Below are 20,293 nucleotides of genomic sequence, written 5' to 3'. Positions count from 1 at the left end.
CTCTCCATCTAAGGTTTCCAACCTTACTGCACCACTCGCACTAAGCTCGTTGATCACAAATGGACCAAGTCCTCACATTTTCAGCTTGCGTTTTTGTTTCTTCAATGTGTAAAGCAACACTAGATCACCTCTCCTGAAATGACCTTTCTTCACATGTGTATCATGCCAATGCTTTTGGCGTCGTTTTTCAGCATACATGCCAATGACTGCCAATAGCCTGTCTTCATCTAGCCTCTCCAATTCATCGATCCGTGTAGAGAATTCATGATCTGTCCACTCAAGTTGTTTTGCAACTCGAAGTGTAGGTATAATAAATTCTATCGAAAGGATAGCATCCAATCAAAAAACTAGATTGAAAGGTGTCATGCCTATGGACGTTTTGTAAGCAATTCGCTAAGCCCATAGAACTGAGTGAAGTTTCTGTTCCCAATCTGTTCTATGTCCCTCAACAATCTTTGTAAGCGTAGTGCAAAGAGTCTTGTTTGTGCTCTCAGCTTGACCATTTGCTTGCGGGTGATAAGGCGCTAACCTCTTATGGATGACCATAAAGTCTTCCAAAAGAAAGGTAATGACTTCATTGATAAAATGCACACCTTGGTCACTCACAATCTCAATAGGTAAACCGTAGCGTGTAAACACATGTTCGTATAAAAACTTTGCAGTGGTCCTAGCATCGTTTTTTACTATGGCTTTTGCTTCTACCCACTTCGTAAGATAATCTGTGGCTACAATGATATACTCAGCATGTGTATGGCGTGTTGGTGGTTTAATCGGTCCCACAAAATCAATTCCCCATTTGGCAAAACTCTAACCCCCATAATTGGTCTCAATGGCATGTCCTCATACTTGGTAGGAGGTTTGGCTCTTTGACATTGATCACATCGTTTGACATTGATCACATCGTTTGACATACTCTGTTGCATCATGAAAAAGCGTAGGCCACCATAGTCCTGACCATAGTATAAGTTTGGCAGTTGTTTCTCCACAGAAATGTCCACCCCCAACTCCTGAATGTGCATGGAAATAATCCCTTGGAAGGGAAATTCTATGGGATGCCTGCAGGAACAATGCACGAAGAGATACTCCTTGGAAGGGGTTGGATGGGACACAATAAGTATAACATCGATTGGGATGTAAGGACGGCTCCTTTACAGACAGCTGGCCTCTTGGCCTCTAGCCACTTTACTGTCCTCATGATGAGACGGATGAAGAGCCTGTACCCACTTCTCCCCCCCCATGCCAAGAAGTCACTCCTCCACTCACCACCATCATCTCACATCCCCACAAATCCATCCCACTCAAAAAGAGGCCGTTCATCCCTCGGAACACCCCACTGCCTCTCACACCTTCCCCCCACACTACCCCGCTCGGCAATAGCCCACCACTCCCACATCTCAAAAACCACACAAGCTACTGACCCACCATAAAAAATTAACCACACTAACACTTCTAACGTCACTAACAAATGCACACAGGGCACACCTTCTCAACATTGGTTACCTAAAAGGCTCCTAACCATGCAAGGCTATTATGAGGGCACTTCTAGTTTGTGGATCCCCCGATGATCCAACTCTCATCCTCATACACCAGCACCTCGAGCTCCTCATCCCTCTTGAGGCGACCAATTCGACAACCACAAGCTCACAAGGGTATAGGACAAACGCTAGCCCAAATGCTCTCTTAGGCCCAACTATCCAGCAACCACACCAACCGCCTTGCCCAACAACAACCTTCAGGTGGATCCCAAAACCTCCACTACAAGCGCCTAACATTTCTATGAGGGCAATCACCACATTTGGATCCCCAAATCACCACGACACCAATACCCAAATCGTGTCACTCCGCAGTCACCCACCCTTCAATGGAAACCCAAAGTGTCCTCCACCACAAAATTTGCCTAGGAAAAAGGGAAGAAAAAGCTTCACAACAACACTCTGACCCCCATTCAGCCCGATAGCCCTTACCAATGATATACCCTCGACGTCGGCAACTCCTCCACTCGTTATTATTAGGCCACATTGAAGTACTCCTAATCAACCATTGACCGCTCCTATCTTAGGTACTCCCTTGTCGTGCGAGCCTCTGAACTCCCCAGGGAAGTCCCAACCTCACCATCATTGGAACTGACTCCTTACTTTGGCGAATTGGTCACACAGTTAGTACAAAACCCGCAATGGGGTGCTCGCAGCATAGTCCAAGTATACAAAACCTGACTGAGGGTGCCCACCAAAAGAATATATATATATATATATGAAGTGCCACGGCCGTACCAAATTTGACGTGGCCGTACCATTCAGCATTCAAGTTGCCACAACTGTACCAACATCCAATTGAATTGCCATGGCCGTTCCAACTTTTGCTTCAAATGCCACGATCGTGCCAACCCCCGCATGAAGTTCCATGGTCATACCATTTCCATTCAAGTTGCCACACGCGTTCCATGATTATCTCTACTGCCACACCCGCCGTTCCAACCTCAACACTAGTTGGTATGCTCGTTCCATTCAGGTTAGCATGCCTGTTCCATTCAGGTTGCCACGATCATGTCCTTTTGGAAAACTATATATATGGGCCCACCCCCTCATTTCCTCACTTTCAGCTTTCAGCCTAATAGAACTCTTGCAAATTTTTTTCTCAAGCTTTCCCTTTCTTCCATTCTCCCTCACCCATGGCCGACACCTCGAATTCCTCAATGGGGTGAAAGCATGTATAGGTGGTACCAAAAAGGAGTGTCTTGGACACTCCTTTTAGCTCTCTCTCTCTCTCCATGAAGACTACAGTTGTGCTTTAATGGTCTTCTTTGCAATAACCTCAGCCTCCTAGCTCCCTCATAACTGCTTTAATGGTCTTCTTTGCAATAACCTCAACCTCCTAGCTCCCTCATAACTGCTTTAATGGTCTTCTTTGCAATAACCTCAGCCTCCTAGCTCCCTCATAACTAGCTCCACATGGAGTCTCATAGTGTACAAAATGGCAATACAGGCTCCGTATATCTTCCCCCATTGTCTATCACACAACACATCCCAAGAGAACTTCTCCCAGGTCTTCGAAACTACTGGGTTGCAAAGAAGAGGGAACAAAGAAGCATTGAGAAGAGGATGGCACGTACGCGCGAGGATGGTGACATTGATGAGCAAGAGGCAAAGAAAATCTACAGAGCAGTTTCTCAGTGTTGGCGCAAACAAACAAACGGGCTTTCTGAGGGCCTTCAAACAAAGATTCTACAACAGCTCCTCCGTCATCCAATGTTCTCAGTGTTGCAGCACACGTCAGAGACAGTTGAGAGACTCATTTTCTCTAACATTTGTCATACATTATCTGAGGTGAAGACACCCCATTCAAATAACGAGTTGTTTTTTAAGCGGGCTATTGTCGTGGCATGCCTCAATGGTGCATCTGGTATTGACAATCAAATGAGTGGTAGAGAAGTTGCCAAGGCTTTAGGAGTTCATCGAAGGAATGTCATTGCGGCCAGTTTTTGGCTGCAACATGAAGCGGAGGAAGGGTCACTTCCCTTGGATTCTTGTCACCGTCAATTGCATAGGGCAAGCACCATCACCAGTGAAATCAGGGAAATCGTGTTTCAGTTTTGGTCGGTGGAAACTCGCATCTCCCCAAACAAGAAACATGTTGTTCGAAAGAGGATAGGCAAGAGTGCGCATGTACTGCATCCAGTGCATCTACTCAATTTGCCTCAGGTATATCACTGTGTTGAGAGTGTGTTGTAAGAGCTACACAGTTGCTCGCATATGATTGATAGTGTATCCGGATATGCTCTTATATACGATACTGATTTCTAAATGTTAGGGGTTTAGAGTGCTTTGACAGTACTAAAATTTTGTATGATAGGGCATTAGAGTGCTTTACCATGCTTCCAAATGTTTGCAAGTGCCTCACAGTGCATTACAATGCTTAACCATGCACTATAGTGCTTTACGAAGCTTTACAATTGATTTCAGATGCTTCTGAGTGCTTCATGGTGATTCCAACAAATTCCAAGTCATGAGTGCATCTTAGTGCTTCTGAGCATTTTCAGACCACTTCTGAGTGCCCGACAGTGCACTATATTGCTTAACCATGCTTTATAGTGCTTGACATACTTCTTCAAGTGATCACAAGTGCTTCTAAGTGGTTCATAGTGGTTCCAAGTAATTTTATGTCATTCCAAGTGCATTTAAATGTTTCTGTGTGCTTCTAAGTGCCTTTTGTTGCTTCTGAGTGCTTAATAGTGCTTCAAAAAGCTGTAAGAAGTGCCAAGTTTAACTAGACATTGAGGCATGAGCACGTACGCACTGGAACAAGTGGAACATGGTACACCTCCTAGCAACCCACCTAAGGGCCGGAATTACGCAACAACTCTCTCAATTTTTACCTTGCGTAGCCTAAGATGCTTGTAGAAAAGCAAGGATCCAGGGCTGACCACGTGGCAACAATAAAAAATAAAACACTCAATTAAAAAACCAGGCGCACGCTAAAAAAAGTCACGGCGCTCTTGTAAGTTGACATATTTTTTATTGCTGGCCACGTGGCAGCAATAAAAAATAAAATACTCAATTAAAAAAAACCAGGCGCATGCTAAAAAAATGGTCACGCGCACGTTAAAAAAACAAGTACGCTGGACATATTTGATATGCTGAAATCACGAAAGCTCTCTGGGCAGCTCTCTGGGCAGCCTCACGATCACCACAATATTCCAGAAGTTTTGAGAGGTCAGGAAGCTGAGGTTAGTCGGAGAATAGCTTGTGCAACATGCGAAGACAATGCAAAACTGGTTCTACCACAAGCTTTCGTGCAGATTCGCGAGCCTCTGGAAGTTGATCGTTCAGCTGAGATGCAGCAGAGGCTGGAAGCCATATTCCTTGATGAAAGATACGAAATTGAAGGTTTAAGATTATGGTGCTATCGCTCTAGATATTTGCGTGAGGCAAGGACACGCCTGTGCATCCATCGAGAGGAGGTCGTGGCCAAGCTCCAAGTTTTACACCCAAATTGAAGTTAATACCCATGGCCATGTGCGGGTCACTGCGCTGCAGGTTCAATGAGATGACGTTGAGCAGACCCTACCCTCTCCAACAGAAGAAAAGAAAGCAACCGTCCAAAAATTCTGTCGCATTGCAGATGAACGCCTTTGAGAAAGCAGCAGCCTATAGGAAGAGCTTGGGGAAAGGAAACCCCTCATCTACAGCAGCAAACCCCCCTGCAAGCTTGGGCACAAGAAAGCCCTCACCTCTAATCGGCGGGCTCTGATGATAATGAGAAGAACCAGAAACCCTTGGGTGCCTTCTGCCGGAGGCGCTATCCTAGGATTTCAAATCCCTTAAAAGTAAGCAGGAGTTGGAAATCGCATTTGCCCTAGCCCGCAGAGGCAGAGGTACAGAGTGCCTCTAAGGAAAGCAATGGCCAAGAAGCCTCTTCCCAAGGCATGGAAGTGGAGATCTTCACACGAGATGGCATCATCAAAAGGAAGGCCACCAGGTCGGGCGAGACCTTCTCCAAGGTCAAAGAGCTCAAGAAGATTGGCGTGAACAGCTCGGATTTCATGGGCTTGGATTTCTCCGTGCTTTACAATGAAATCATGTCTACAAGTTCAACACTGGAGCACCTTTATGAGGAGGAGGCCGGAGATCCACCATTCGAGCCTCATTATCTTTCTAGGCACAGCCTACAAAATCCTAAATAGGGCCATCAGCCTCCCTTTTTACTATTCATGGCAACTAGACAGGCTTCGTTTGGCATAGAAAGATTGTGGACAGAATTTTCACATCTTGGGAGGCCACAGTAGCAAGCGAGACGAGCACAATTTAGCAATGCTTGCATGGACATTGAGAAGGCCTATGACGGAGTAGAGAGGCCTTCCTAGAGGGCATGATGATTCAAAAAGGCTTCTCTACCGGTTGAGTGCACCCTACAACAACTCAGTATCAGGTGCATATCTAGGAGATGAGAGGGGAGCACTTCTCATTTGCCAAGGCTGCCCCTCATGTTTCTTGTTCGTGGCAAAAGCCATGAGTAGCTTGGTTGATGACAGCCTTTGATTTGGAATGATGGATGGGGATTGGCACATGTATTTCTTGGGAGAGATGGGATGCCTGCCTGCTGGCTCAAACCTCTTCTTCTTTCACCAAAAAGCCCAATAGTGTGGCTGGCTGGAGCTGGACACCATTGCTTGACATAGCCATTCACTCCCTGACTAGTTGGAGACCATTCTAATGGTGATCATTTTCCCTTACGACATATACTCCAATGGTCTTCTTGATGCTTTCCTCCGATGACGTCCTTCGTGACGATATTCCTCCAATTGTCTTCTTGATTGGCCTTGCTAGGGGCTGATTCCAACCTGAAGAGGATTTCAAAGCTCTACTTACAGCAAATCTAGGGTTGTTGGCTTTCAAGATTGTAGTCGGCAAGTTGGTCCTTTCCCTTTTGAGGTAGCAAAGGACCCTTCTCAGCACATTGCAATTAGGAGAACTATCCGGTATTGCAAGACTCCACAGCTCAATTTTTCACTTTGGGTACATATGCCAAAATGATGGAGGCAGGCCCTACCCTTCTATATAAGGACAGCACCTAATTGGCACTCTTTGTGTCCTACCAATGGTCATGGCTCTCTCCAATGATATTCCTCCTATAATATTTTGATCGGCTTTGCAAGGGGTTATCTTTTGATCAAGTGAGACTCTGTGGTGTTTGGTCTCAACAAAAGAGCCCTCATATTTTTGGTGAGCCCGACATGAAAGCCTTTGGCCTTCATATAGGAGATAGAAAGAGAGCGGTGGTTCTTGCTTCCATGGAAGCTCAACGAAGATGATATTGCTTCTTTGCTAAAAAGCATCGCGACACCAAGCTTGTCTAGAAGGAAGATGGATTTTGGCAACCTACAATTAGTGGGTTTTCTTGGGGATTTCAACTTATCATTTTTTTGTGTGAATCAAAAGCACACCGAGCGTATCATCAAAGTTCCTTCCATACAAGAGGAACATTTAAGTGGTATTTATGTGAGAAAGCAAACGAAGTGCACAACCAATAGAGCGTAAGCTAAAAAGCAACATAGGCAAGAAGGATTGACAATCGATGGATATGTGTTAAAAGGTCCAAGCGCTACAATCACAAAGCCTATGTAGGCCAATTAGAGCTTATGCTCTTTGGTGTGTTGACACAAGTGCACAAACACAAGAAGGTTCTCTATCTCTCGCTCTCACACACACACATCATCAAAACCAAGTGAACTCCATGCTCTAAAGCTTACAAAACAAGATTGTTTTTTTTTAAATTATTTTACCATTTTTTGTGTGAGTGCTTGGATAGAATACTTCATGTAGTATAGAGCATATTTGAAATGCTCAAATGAACATGAATTTAAAAGCATACTCGAAAGTAATGCTAGATAAACATTTGAGCTTGAAGCATGTTCTTATGTTCGATAGGAATTCAAAAGTACCTCACAAATTATAAAATTTCAAATTCATTAACACATTTAAAATAAGTTTTGTATCACGAATCAATACATACACCTCAACATTGAAGGTGTTTTGGTCCACTTTCGATATCAAAAGTGTTATTTAGAAAACAAGGAAGAACAAGTTCTCTTATGTTTATTAAATTTCAAGGAGAACTATGCCATCTCCCCACCATACTTTATGTATGGTTTTTTTTTAACTTCACTCACAAACGAGCACGATAATCCTATGATTTGATGAATGACATGTAACTCAAATTCAAATATGGTAATGAATTTGAAATTATTTACCTTGCAATGTACTCTAAGATCTTTGTCAATGTCCATTGATTCCTCACGTCAAATGTAATCATAGACTTGATGTTCATGCTCGTTCGAGCTCTATAAGTTGTTCATATAAACTTGAGAAAGACACATATACAAAGAAGACATGCTACAAAAATGGTATGGTTTGCAATGTCCATCTTGATTCAACCGCTTCAAAATATTTTTACATGGACAAAAACACACGTTCTTTCAAAGTACATTGACAATGCACAAGTACAAGCAATCAAGAGGATAAGGCTACCCAAGCATTCTAGATTTTTTTAATTAAATGAGAACAGAGCTTAGAATCTACTCTTGTGGCATGTGATTTATGTACCCACTTTCTCAATCAAAAATAAAAGGTGGCTCATGGTAAGCCAAATTTCGGATTTACCTTAAATACTTCACACCCCAAATAGAGCTTACCAGTACACTTTAACCTTGAACCAAGAAAAATGGCAGTATGAAAAATTAGTCATGAGCACATGACCAATGTTCAGAAATCATTTTATCCCCCTTACAGCAAACCCGCCCCCTCTTACGAGTTTATACCCCTTACGGTAAGAATCAGCGGAGCTTGAGGATACTGTTCTTGCTTTTCACTCCTGTGGTCTGTGGCCTCTTCTTCTGATCTCTATCTACGATCTGCACAGGCCTTTCTTCAGCCCTCTTCTTCTTGGTCTGTTTCAGATCTTTGCCGCCCACTGCTTTTTCGTCTATCTTTCCTTGCTCAATGTGGCGATCTTGTCCGTCCGCCACTCTGCCTCCTGCCCTATCTTTCTCACTGTGCCCATCTTGTCCAACCATTGCTTTCCTTTCTGCCTCTTCTCTCTCGTTGTGGCAATCTCGCCCGCCCACTGCTATCTTCCTTTCCTCTCTGTCATCATTTTGTCCGCCCACTTCGGTTTGTTCTACCTTTCCATCATCCCTTGATGTCTCTTCTATTTGGGTCCCTTTCCTTGCAAGCTCAACCAACAAACAGGGTGTCAATCCCTGCCAACTTTGTTTGTTTCTCTCAGATTCACTTGATTTGCAATCATCTGTGGAGCTCCCCTTTTTGAGCTTCTTGCGCATCTGCCTTGCGGGTAGTGGGTCTTCACCATCCGGCCACATCTGAAAAAATTCAAGCAAAGTTCAGTTTTGCTTGCTTAGAAAATAGGGCAGGATAAGAGCAAACCACATTTATTAGGACATGCTTAATCTACCACTGCCCGTGGAGGAGGAATACAAAAACCTAGTAGCTTAATAATAATTATTAAAGCTTAGGAGAGGAATTTAAAGATCCAACACTTCTCAAATGCAACTTTGTTGGAATTAATGCACAATTAAGAGAGAAATTTGTAGGCGCAGTAAATAAAGCAGCTTTAAAAGGGTTAATGCAGGCTTAGAAAGAGGTTTATGGAGCCTATCCTACCTGGAGAGGATTAATACAAATTTAAGAGAGGATTGGAAGTTCCGAATGCTACGGAAAAAAAAAACAATTATAGGAAATTTTGCTCGAACGTTTTAGATACAGTTTGGCAAGCAGGGTTGAGAGGGAAATTAGAGGCCTTAACTGAAGGTTTGCGAGGAATAATGCAGGATTGTAGCCCAAGTAACTTACATTGTGAGGGCAGATGATGTGGGTGATGTCCTGCAGAGGGGACCTTGGAAAGCCTTCTGGCAAGGGGCTTCTTCTCCTGCCGATCTCCCCAGATGGCGCAACATAGGCCATGTCTCTGCCCTGCAAAGGGCAAATGTTCTCTTTGTTTGAAACATCCTTTCTCACTCTGCTGGGACGCACTCTGACTTCTTGCCATGAAACCTCCATATGCGCTTTCTCTCTCTCTCTCTCTCTCTCTCTCTCTCTCTCTCTCTCTGTCTCTCTGTCTGCCTGCTACGGCATAAATGCTGCTCTCAACGCACCTATCCCAGCTCCCCTTTCTTCTTAAGCGTTCAAATTTCAAATTATGCAAACGGTGGCCTCTCTTCCAATTAAAAGCGCCAAAGGTTGAATTCAAATTTGACCCAGCTTTTCCACCCTCCAAAGTTTCCCACTTCATACCTTGCCCCCAAACATTATGTCCTTTTGTCGAAAGCGGACTAGCCATATTTGAAATTTGCAAAAAATTTACCTATCTACCTTTTGGGAAAAAGGTCAAGGCCTTCAAAAAAAATCAATTAATTACGTAATTTTCAACTTTATCCTGCCTTAAAATTGTGTCCTTCAAAATAATTTGTGATACTCTCAAATCTTAGGATTAGATCTCTCTCTCTCTCTCTCTCTCTCTCTCTCTCTCTCTCTCTCTCTCTCTCTCTCTCTCATGTTGCTCTGTGTGTGTATGTATGAAGGTTTGCAGCTCTTCCAAGCTTGATGTGCAATTGAGGTTCAAAGGGTTTTGAGAGGTAGTAAAATTGGACTCGAAAATGCAAGTACAATTCCAAGCTTGATGTGCAAATGAGGTTTAAAGGGTTGACAAATTTAAATTTGGGCTTAAAAATCCAAGTACAACTGTGCTTGATCTGGTTGAACCCATTGATCAAGTGAGGGGGAGTTATTGCCAACATCGCCCTTCGATTTTTGGAACATACAAGATATGTGTAAAGGTTCTAAAAGCTAGACACAAAAATCACCACGTCTATACATAGAACTTACAACTGCTCTCTATAAGAAGCCTTGTTGTTGACAAGCATTATCTTGAGGAGGATAATCCGCAAAAGGTCAAGGGTATCATTATGATTGCAAATGCAACATGGGAGTTAGTGTCTTTACCTAAGGAAAAGAAGGCGATTGGACATAAGTGGGTGCATAAGGGTTAGCATAACTCGAATGGATCAATGATGAGTAGGTGAGCAGGTATAAGGCAAGATGGTTGCCAAGGGTTATGCACAAACTCGGGGAGATTACTGTATAAAAATTGTATACATCGTCTCACATGACCAATGTGCTTGTGCCATATGTCTGTAAACTTCTGTTCAGGCACCATGCCATTAATAGCTAATAGTGGGAATCTTGTTCATTATAAAAACAACAGTTTGCTACTACTTTACATAGATTTAACCCACTGTATGTTCACATGACCAATGTGCTTGTACCATATGTCAATATCTACAATGGCATTTATCCCATGCACAAATGTGGCTGCTTTAACCTCAGGCATGTTAACATTCACAAAGTTAATATCCTGCTGTCCAACGATGCCCGAATCAAATGGAAAGGTAAGTGGACTCCCGCTAATGATGAAGCTAGACAAGCTCCTACCTGGATCAAAGGGAAATCCAAGGCACTCCAAATCCAAGACAATGGTCCTATGACAATCTGGTGCAAATGGAGAGGCTAAGGAACCACCGTCGATGGTGAAGCAAGTCGTGTACCCTCTAGAATCAAATGGATAGGTAAGGTACACATAAGGGATCCTTGGTATCGATGTCATGGTAGCACCAGCATCAAAGGGAAAGCTCGTAAGCCTATCCACATGACCACGGTGTGAATCCGAATCTTGAGGTATCCACCAAGTGGAATCAACACTCTTAGTAGGAATGTGGAATGGTCTCGGTGCAAAAGAACCACCATGTATACCACAACCAAGATTTGCTATAGGTGCATAAGAATGATGTGCCCATAGTTGGTAACCATGTGCCCAAAGTGGCATAAAATGCACCCATAGGAAAATGTCCTGGCCCCAAAGAACATAGGTTCATGTCGACCACCCATGGGAGCCAAAAGCACATAACTCAAAGGCGGTGTCATGTAGAATCAAGTGTGCACCAATGCCTTTATCCACTAAAGCACCACTCAAATAATAAAAGGCATGATCAATGTGAGTAAAAACACGATCCGAACCATGCACTACATCCTCAAGTGTAAGATCCTCTATGCGTGTGTGATTCATGAAGGTCGAAGTGTGATCAATAGGATCAATGTAGACCTCATTGTTACTGGAAATGGATAGAGTGTCTACACATGAGAGGTAAGTAGAGTCACCATCCTCGAAATCTCCAAGATCACTAAGGTCACCCCTATAGGAATTATCTATACCAATCCATGATGCTTCGATATGACCTAGATCCCATGACATATCTCTAAGATCACTCCTATAGGAATGATCTATACCAATCCATGATGCCCCAATATGACAAGATCCCAAGACAGATATATCTCTAATAACAATGGATGTAAGTAGATATATCTAGATGAATTGAAAAGCTCTCTAGATCCATATGCATAATCCTCTCTCTCCTATGACGTCTCACCTCAACAAAGTCATTTCTATGCTCATGTGCAATGCCTGACTGCCTAATATATGCACTAAACCCAAGTGAATGCTGCCCGGTATGCTATATGAGAGCTAGGATTAGAGATAGAATCATAGATATCCCCGTGAATAGAAGACCCGAAAGAGTAGCCTAACTCATCTAGCACTAGGAACTTAGGTCTATGCTCCTCACGTACTATCGTATGCTTATCAGCATATGAAGTATCATCATCCCCAATCTCAAACACACCAATGGATACATCACCTAATTAAAAGTCATAAAAGGTCATAAAAGGGTACAATATCTTAGGGCTAGTGCCTTTTAGAGTCCTTACACAACATATGTGTAAATGCCGCTAAGCTCTCATGTGCCTAGGCCCATCGCCCATATGTATGTGTACACTAAAATTCCTTGATTACAAAATTAGATTAACTAGAAAACTTGATAAAATTTAAGAATTGGTTGAAAACTAAAAAATTAGATTAAAACTAGAAAATAGATTAAAACTAAAAAACTACTTAGGATAAAAGAAGTTAATAGGTTAGATTTAAACTAGAAAAATAGTATAAATAAAATTAGAATTAAGCTAGACTAAAATTACAATCTAGTATAAATAAAAATTAGAATTAAGTTAGGGAAAGAATAAAGATAGTCAAGTTTTAGTTAGATATTTAATTAGGGTTTAAATTAGGCTATAGTTTAAATTAAGTTATAGTTTAATAAGGTAATAATTAGCTTCTAAATTAGAATTGAATTTCAATTAGCTAGGTTAATAGTTTAGGAAAGTATACTAAATAATTAAAAAAAAGGTTGATTATAAAATAATGGTATAATGAAGAAACATTGGATTGAAAATTAGGAAACACAATAAGGCTAGTAATTAAGAAAATTAGGTTAGTAAGTAGATAAAACGAGGATAGTAATTAGAAAAAAATAAATTAGTAAAACTAATAATAAATTATATTAACTTATGATAATTAAGAATTTAATTTAAGACTAAGTTTAGAGGTAGGTTTGTTGGAGTGGAAATCAAGGTAGCAACACACACATAGATGCTGCAAGCAAGGAGAGATAGATGGAAGCAAAACACTCAAACTAGATTGATAAGAAATAAGTGAAGTACAAGTGAAGCGATATGATAAGATCACTTACACACACTTATAAGAGAGTGTACATATGCTTGCAAAGAAAAAACCTTCTAAAGAGGGAAAAAGTGGCCTGGCCTATTACTACCCTATGTCCACATATTACTAACATAGATGCAAGAAGTAAGGAGAGATATATGGAAGCATAATACCCAAAGTAGATTGATGAGAATAAGTGAAGTGACATGATGAGGTCACTTACACATACTCATAAGAGTGTATACATACGCTGGAGGGAAAAAACCTCCTAAAGAGGGAAAAAGTGTCCTTGCCCATTATTAGTCTATGTCCACACATCACTACCATATAAATGGCTACAAACCCCCTTGTAGAGTGATGATGTGAACATGTACAAGGATTATGTGGATGATCAATTGCCAAATGGCAATAAGCTTAAAGCTTTGTGATGAAAAGCTTCAAACTTCTCTCATGAGAGAGAGACTTTGTGAACATATATTGCACACTGTCGTGTGTAGAGACATAAGCCAAACTAATCTCTCCTACACAATGAGCCTCTCCTCCCTGACATAATGATTTAATGTACCTGAATGTTTTTTCTATGAGCATAAAACACTAGGTTCCTTATGAAAGAAAACAATATCTAGCTTAGCCTTGGATTAGCTTAATTAACCTAAATTAAGAAAAGCTTGAGAGATTAACACTAAGGAATGGCTTAAAAGGTATATCAAGGGTATATCAAAAGGTATCAAAAGGTCAAAGCTACAATAGTCCTCGAGCATATGCCTTTTATAGTCCCCAAGGCCCATGTGCCCTAATCCGCATGTAAATGATCCTAAGCCCATGTGCCTAGTCCCATCCTATGTGCATGTGTATCCTAAAAACACTTTATTACAAACCATCACCTCCTAATATGATTTCGTCCTTGAAATCTTGAAATAAACGTACAAGAGGCTATATACAAAAGCCAAAAATTGAACATATAGTATGTATACATCCAAAATGTGGAAATGAAGATCACTGGTGAAATAGACAGTGTAGAGGCCTCCTGGATTGAACGAAAAGCCAAAGAGTTGCACGATCAAGGACATAGATCTCGTGCCACCCGGGTCAAAAGGGTAGGTTATATCTCACCATGCCATGAGTGTGTGGCCACCTGGGTCAAACGTGAAGAAATGCAGCCCCATCATCAAAAGGTGATCTTTGTGAGATGATGCTTGGATCAAATGGAAAGGTCAATAGACTCTAGTCGATGTTGAGTCTAGACAAGCTCCCACCTGAACAAAGGGAAATCCAAGGCACTCTTCAATGGTCCTGTGAGACGATCTGGTGTAAATGGAGAGGCTAAGGAACCCTAGTCGTGTACCCTCTATGATCAAATGGATAGTTAAGGTACACATCATGGATAGTTAAGGCTAAGGAACCCTAGTCGTGTACCCCCTATGATCAAATGGATAGTTAAGGTACACATCATGGATCCTCGATATCGATGTTGTGGTAGTACCTGGGCTAAGGGAAAGCTCATAAGCCTAATAGCTCACGACCACAGTGTGAATCTGAAACCCAAGAAAGTGGAATCAACACTCCTATAGCAGGAATGTGGAATGGCCTCAGTGCAAAAGAACCACCATGTATGCCATGCATGACCAAGATGTGCTATAGGTACATGAGAATGATGTACCATAGTTAGGAACCATGTGCCCCAAGTGGCATAGAATGCACCCATAGGAAAATGTCCTTGTCGCCCCAAACATCATAGGCTCGTGTTGACACCCGTGGGAGCCAAAAGAACATAGCTTGAAGTCGGCGTTGTTGTGCAGGATCAAGTGTGAACCAATACCATCATACACTAAAGCACCACTCAAATAATTGAATACATGATCCACTAGGTCGATGTGAGTAAAAGCATGATCCGAACCATGCACTACATCTTCAAGTGCAAGATCCTCTATGTGTGCATGATCCATCAAGGTAGAAGCATGATTAATAGGATCACTGTAGACCTCATCGTCACACTGGAAATGGATATAGTGTCTACACATGAGAGGTAAGTAGAGTCACCATCCTCAGAATCTCTAAGATCACTAAGGTCACCCCTATAGGAATGATCTATACCAATCCATGATGCCCCTGTATGACCTAGATCCCAAGACAGATCTATCTCCAATAACAATGGATCTAAGTAGATATCTAGATCAAATGAAAAACTCTCTATATCCGTATGCATAATCCTCCCTCTCCTAACCAGGTTTCACCTCAACAAAATCATCACTATGCTCATGATGAGTAATGCCTAATTACCCAAATATATTGTTAACCTAAACAAACTACCTTTCACACAGAGAGGGAGAGAAGAAGGGAATGAAACTATGCAAGGGTCGATTCAGAGAATAGCATTTAGACAACCCTAATGAGGGTTAACTCCCCTATGTGAGGCTGCTAGGGGCTCACTCCAGCACCACTTGTGTCACCCAAGTGGAGATTCACAACAAGCTAGGTAATGAGCCAAGAAGAAGGGAGCTATGGAAAGCTCTACCTCCACTTAATGCCAATGTGCATGCAAGAGGGATCTTGATAGAAGACAAGAGAAGGGAGAGGAGAAGTGAAGCTAGATTAACACCATCCCCTCCATGCATACACAACAATCAAGCAAGCACGCATTTGCAACATAAGCATGCAACCATAAGAGAGAGAGAGAGAGAGAGAGAGAGAGAGAGAGAGACTTAATTGAGACAAATGGGATTGTCCCTTTTCATATTCCATAAAATGACTTATATACATGAGCTCACTTTTTACAATGGCCAATCGCCCATTTACATATTAACCACTCTGGTTAACATAAATTTTCAAGCGTGGTCAAGCTTGTTAATCCTAACATACTACCTTGCACATATGAGAGAAAGAGAAGAGAAGAGAGACAGCATGTAAGGGTCGAGTCCGGAGAGTTGCACTTAGCCAACCCTAATAAGAGTTAACTCCTTGATGTGAAGCCGCTAGGGGCTCACTCCACCTCTACTTGTGTCACTCAAGTAGAGATTCAATGGCTAGGTAGAGAGAAAGAAGGAGGGAGCTATGGAAAGATCAACCCTCACCTCATGCCAAATATATGAAAGAGGGACTTGGTAGAGAGCAAAGAGAAGGAGAGAAGCTAGAGCATCACCATCCCTACAAGCACACACCAACAATCAAGCATGCAAGCACAACAAGCAAGCATAAAACCACAAGCTCATGAGAGAGTGAGAGTGAGAGAGAGAGGCAAGACTCAAGTTTTCATATTTTATAAATGTCTTATATACAAGAGCTCATAGTTACAATGGCTAGCCGTATAATTGGGGGCCCAAAACTATTCTTCCTAGTCTTTCTAGCTCTATGTACAACTATTCCTCAATGATCGGCATTATACAAGCTGTAAGCTCGGTCATCCCATATCTCTTTTACATTAAGTGCTTTACGTGGTTACAAAAGATGGATTACAATAAGTGTAGCCATGCTAAAAGTAATGTTAACCAGAGTGGTGAACGTCCCCTCCCTAATATGCAGGTCCTCCCTCGGAGAGTTGGCCGGATCTATATGTAATAGGTTGAATAGGTTAGGAGATGAAGTCGTGGCACAAGGTTGGAGTAGGGGGGCTCAATGGAAGACTCTATAGTTGGTCCAAAATGTTGTCTCCATCAAAAGTTTGCAATCTCCAGGCGGGCATCCACATTATGCGCTCATAATAGCCAAAAATCTACTTGAGCATTGGGCCTTTGTTGAAGTTTAAGGCCAAGCCCTACGCACCTTCATTGTAGTGGTCCCAATCTAGAAAGGACTCCAGCAACATGATGATCAAGTTGAAAAATCTGATCATCACGGCTGGGTCTGGGACTTGATCATAGAGGCGGATGAACTTGTTGAAGCGCTTGATCATGGTGTCTTCAATACGTGGTTGTTGTGCCGTTGGAGGAGCAACCAAGGAAAATTGAGTAGGAAAATAAATGGGGGGAGAAGGGATTTGGGGAGGGAAGAGTGAATGTACCAGATGGGGGGGTGGGGGTGGGGGTGGTTGGGTGCTAGTACTTGGGTGCTAGCACTTGGGTGAGAGGAACTCGGTGTGGTGAAGGGGGAGCTAGGAGAGATGAGGATGGTGGGGGTGGAGGTGGGAGGCTACCATGGCCATCGTTGCCTCCGTCATGGCCATCGGGGGCATGATCCCCTTGTGTTGAGTCAGCTGGTCCTTGGTTTCGAAAAAAGGCTTCAGTTTTGCTGCTGCTTCCTCGGTGCTATTGGATTAGAGTTATACCTCTTTGATATGGTATGGGACATCAAGGTAGAGGTATGATGTATTTCATTATATTTCATGTGTGCATCTCTTGGGCTCGGGGTGGTTGGGTGGATGAGTTTATGCCTGATTTATGCATGTTTATGCATAACAATTATCTAGAGAGATCTTAGGGTTTTAACAGTGGTATCAGAGCAATCTCTAGTTAATTGTTGTTGATTTTTTCTTATTACAAATTTTTGGTATTTTTTTGAAGTAAATTTTAATATTTACTAATAAAAATGTTATTTTGTTGATTTGTGTTGATGATTTGTAGGTGGATCATTGATATGGCTATTGGAATGACGCCCAACAACAGGCCAAAGGGAGGCAAGCCAAGCTTCTGCAAAAAATAAATCATGGTCAACATAGCCCAAGTGGTTGGCCTTGAAGAAGAAGAATGGGAGGTGAAGCCTGCTTGGTTGTGGTTAGGAATGACCACCCGACGAGCTTCGTCCAAAAATCAGCTCTTGTAGATACACGGGCTAGTTACAATTTGATGTCTCATGAAACATGGCATTCCTTTGGAAACCTTCACCAAAAGAAACCCCTGCCATAGTTACAACAGTGGCATCGTAGAGCATGTTCATTGCTTAGGCACTGTCATGCTTTGATTCCACATTGGAAATAATCCCTTGGAAGGGAAATTCTATGTGATGCCTGCAGGAACAATGCACAAGGAAATACTTGGAAGGGGTTGGATGGGACATAATCGGTGCAACATCGACTGGGATGCACGGACGGCAACCTTACAGCTAGCCTCCGAGAGCCAAGCTACGGTTCTCATGATGGATGAAGAGCTTGTACCCCCCGCTTCCCCATGCCAAAGAGAGCCCCCTCCACCACCCACCATCATTCCATCACCACAACCCCACCAATCCTTCCCACTAAAAAAGAGACCTCTCATCATTCCACCCACATCAATGCCTCTCACACCCTCCCCCCAACACCACACTCGTCGGGGAGCAGCCCACTCTCACACCACCAACACCACACAAGCTACTGACCCACCGCACCAAACTAATCACACTAACATTTCTAACAAAACTACACAAGGCATGCCATCTCCCCATTGGGTACCAAAGAAGCTTCTCTCCACAGCATAGGGCTTTTATGCTGACGAATCTACATTGTGTATCCCTCGACGATCCAACTCTTTTCCTCGTCCAGAGGCACCCAGAGCTCCTCCTCCCACACGTCAGCAACCAATTTTCCAACCCCAAGTCTACAGAGTACAAGACAGATGCAAGCCTAAACGCTCTTCATGGCACCCCTACCCTCAATCAAACCAACCCAAACCTTTCCTACAAGCCCAACACTTCTACGAGGGCAATCATTGTATTTGGATCCCCAAATCTTCCCAACCCCAACTTCACCTCATGTCGCTCAACAGTCACCTACCTTTCAATGGAAACCCAAGGTGGCCTCCGCCACAAAGAGTGCCTGGGACAAAGGGAAGCAAAAGCTTCACAATGACACTCTAACCCCCATTCTGTTGTGCCGACAAACTTGACTAATGATATACCCTCAACATTAGCAATTCCTCCACCTCGGAGTACTACAATGCCACTATCAACACCTTCAGTCTCAAGTACTCCCTTGTCTCATCATCAGCCTATGAATTCCTCAAGGAATAACACCCCCCATCTCACCATCACCAAATTGGAATCTACTCCTCACCTTGGCGAGGGCACACAGTCAGTACAAAACCCACAATGGGGTATAAAACCATGATGGATGAAGAGCATAGTCCACGGGTACAAAACCTGATTCAGGGTGCCCTCCAAAAAAAAAAATCGTACCACAAACCATTCCATTCTCTCCTACATTTTCCACGACCGCACCAAGTAGAACTGCCACCCCCCTCTGCCTCAGCCGTTTCAAAACTACCATGGCCACCCCCCTCTGCCTCAGCCGTTTCAAAACTACCATGGCCGCACCTTTACAAACTCCTAATTTGCCACATCCCTACCATTCCCACACTTGAAGTGCCCCGGTCATTCCATTATCAACCCATCTTCCATAGCTGTCCGAATTTTCCACGGCCACACCAAATGTTGTTCCCTTCTCAACCAGCTTGGTACGCCTATTCTAACCAATGCCATGACCATTCGCTCAAGATGCCATGGCCGTTCGCTCAAGTTACCGTGGCCATTTGTTGCTAATTCCACGCTCGTACCATCCCAAATGCCATGGCTGTGTCCTTTTGGAAAAGTATAAATATGGATCCCACCCCCTCATTTCCTCATTTTTCAACTCTCCTTGTAGCCAAACTCTTGGAGTTTTTTCTCTCAAGATTTCACATTCTCACGCCCTTTGTCCACCATGACTCAAATGTCAGACTCCTCCATGGAGGTCCAGCACCACCCCACCCTTAGGAGAAAGCACCTGGAATGAGGCAGATTTGAAGAGTAAGTATGCCCGCCACCCCACACAGCTGCCACATGTGGGGGAGGCCCTCATGAAGCAAGTGAATGGCCACACCGTCCACTCTTTGATGAAGAACAACCACAAAGTGGAGAACAAGCTCCTCTGCTTCATTGGGCCATGCTATAGGGTAGTCAGCTAACCCCACGATCATACCAAAGCTGGAGCAGCTAGGCCTAGGCCTAGGAGGTTTGCCCAGTCTAGAGCCATGGGGGCTAGACTTATACAACAATCTATATTTTATTAAGGCTTATGATGCCAACATGCACACTGGGAAAGTCTTGGACAATGAGGTCCATCTACAAAGGGTACAGCTTAGTGTGGAGCTCATTAGAGATGCCTTACAACTCCCCCACCTGGACCAGCCCTATGTTAGGCTCACAAATGCCCCCAAGCGGACCAGGGGCATATACAGGGGAACACAACTAAATACGGGGTGGAGTGGGTGAACATTACCCAAGAAGA

The 20,293-nt window shown here is 43.1% G+C and overlaps 1 protein-coding gene across 1 annotated transcript; it reads right to left on the bottom strand.

Moving 5' to 3' along the window:
• Window positions 1–8,019: 8,019 nt before the first annotated feature.
• Window positions 8,020–9,690, bottom strand: LOC147609131 (uncharacterized). The gene is made up of 2 exons (XM_086788451.1): window positions 9,366–9,690; window positions 8,020–8,875 (listed from the first exon to the last, which is right to left on the bottom strand). Exons 1-2 carry the CDS (start codon window positions 9,570–9,572, stop codon window positions 8,330–8,332), a joined length of 753 nt encoding a protein of 250 aa, XP_086644577.1. The 5' UTR covers window positions 9,573–9,690; the 3' UTR covers window positions 8,020–8,329.
• Between the last annotated feature and the right edge of the window lie 10,603 nt (window positions 9,691–20,293).

The sequence above is a fragment of the Cibotium barometz genome, chromosome 52 (genome assembly GCF_041138505.1).
Source record: "Cibotium barometz isolate CiBa-2024 chromosome 52, ASM4113850v1, whole genome shotgun sequence".
NCBI classification, from domain to species: domain Eukaryota; kingdom Viridiplantae; phylum Streptophyta; class Polypodiopsida; order Cyatheales; family Cibotiaceae; genus Cibotium; species Cibotium barometz.
The sequence above is the reverse complement of the archived record's forward strand: the minus strand, read 5'-3'. Positions and strand labels throughout refer to the sequence as shown.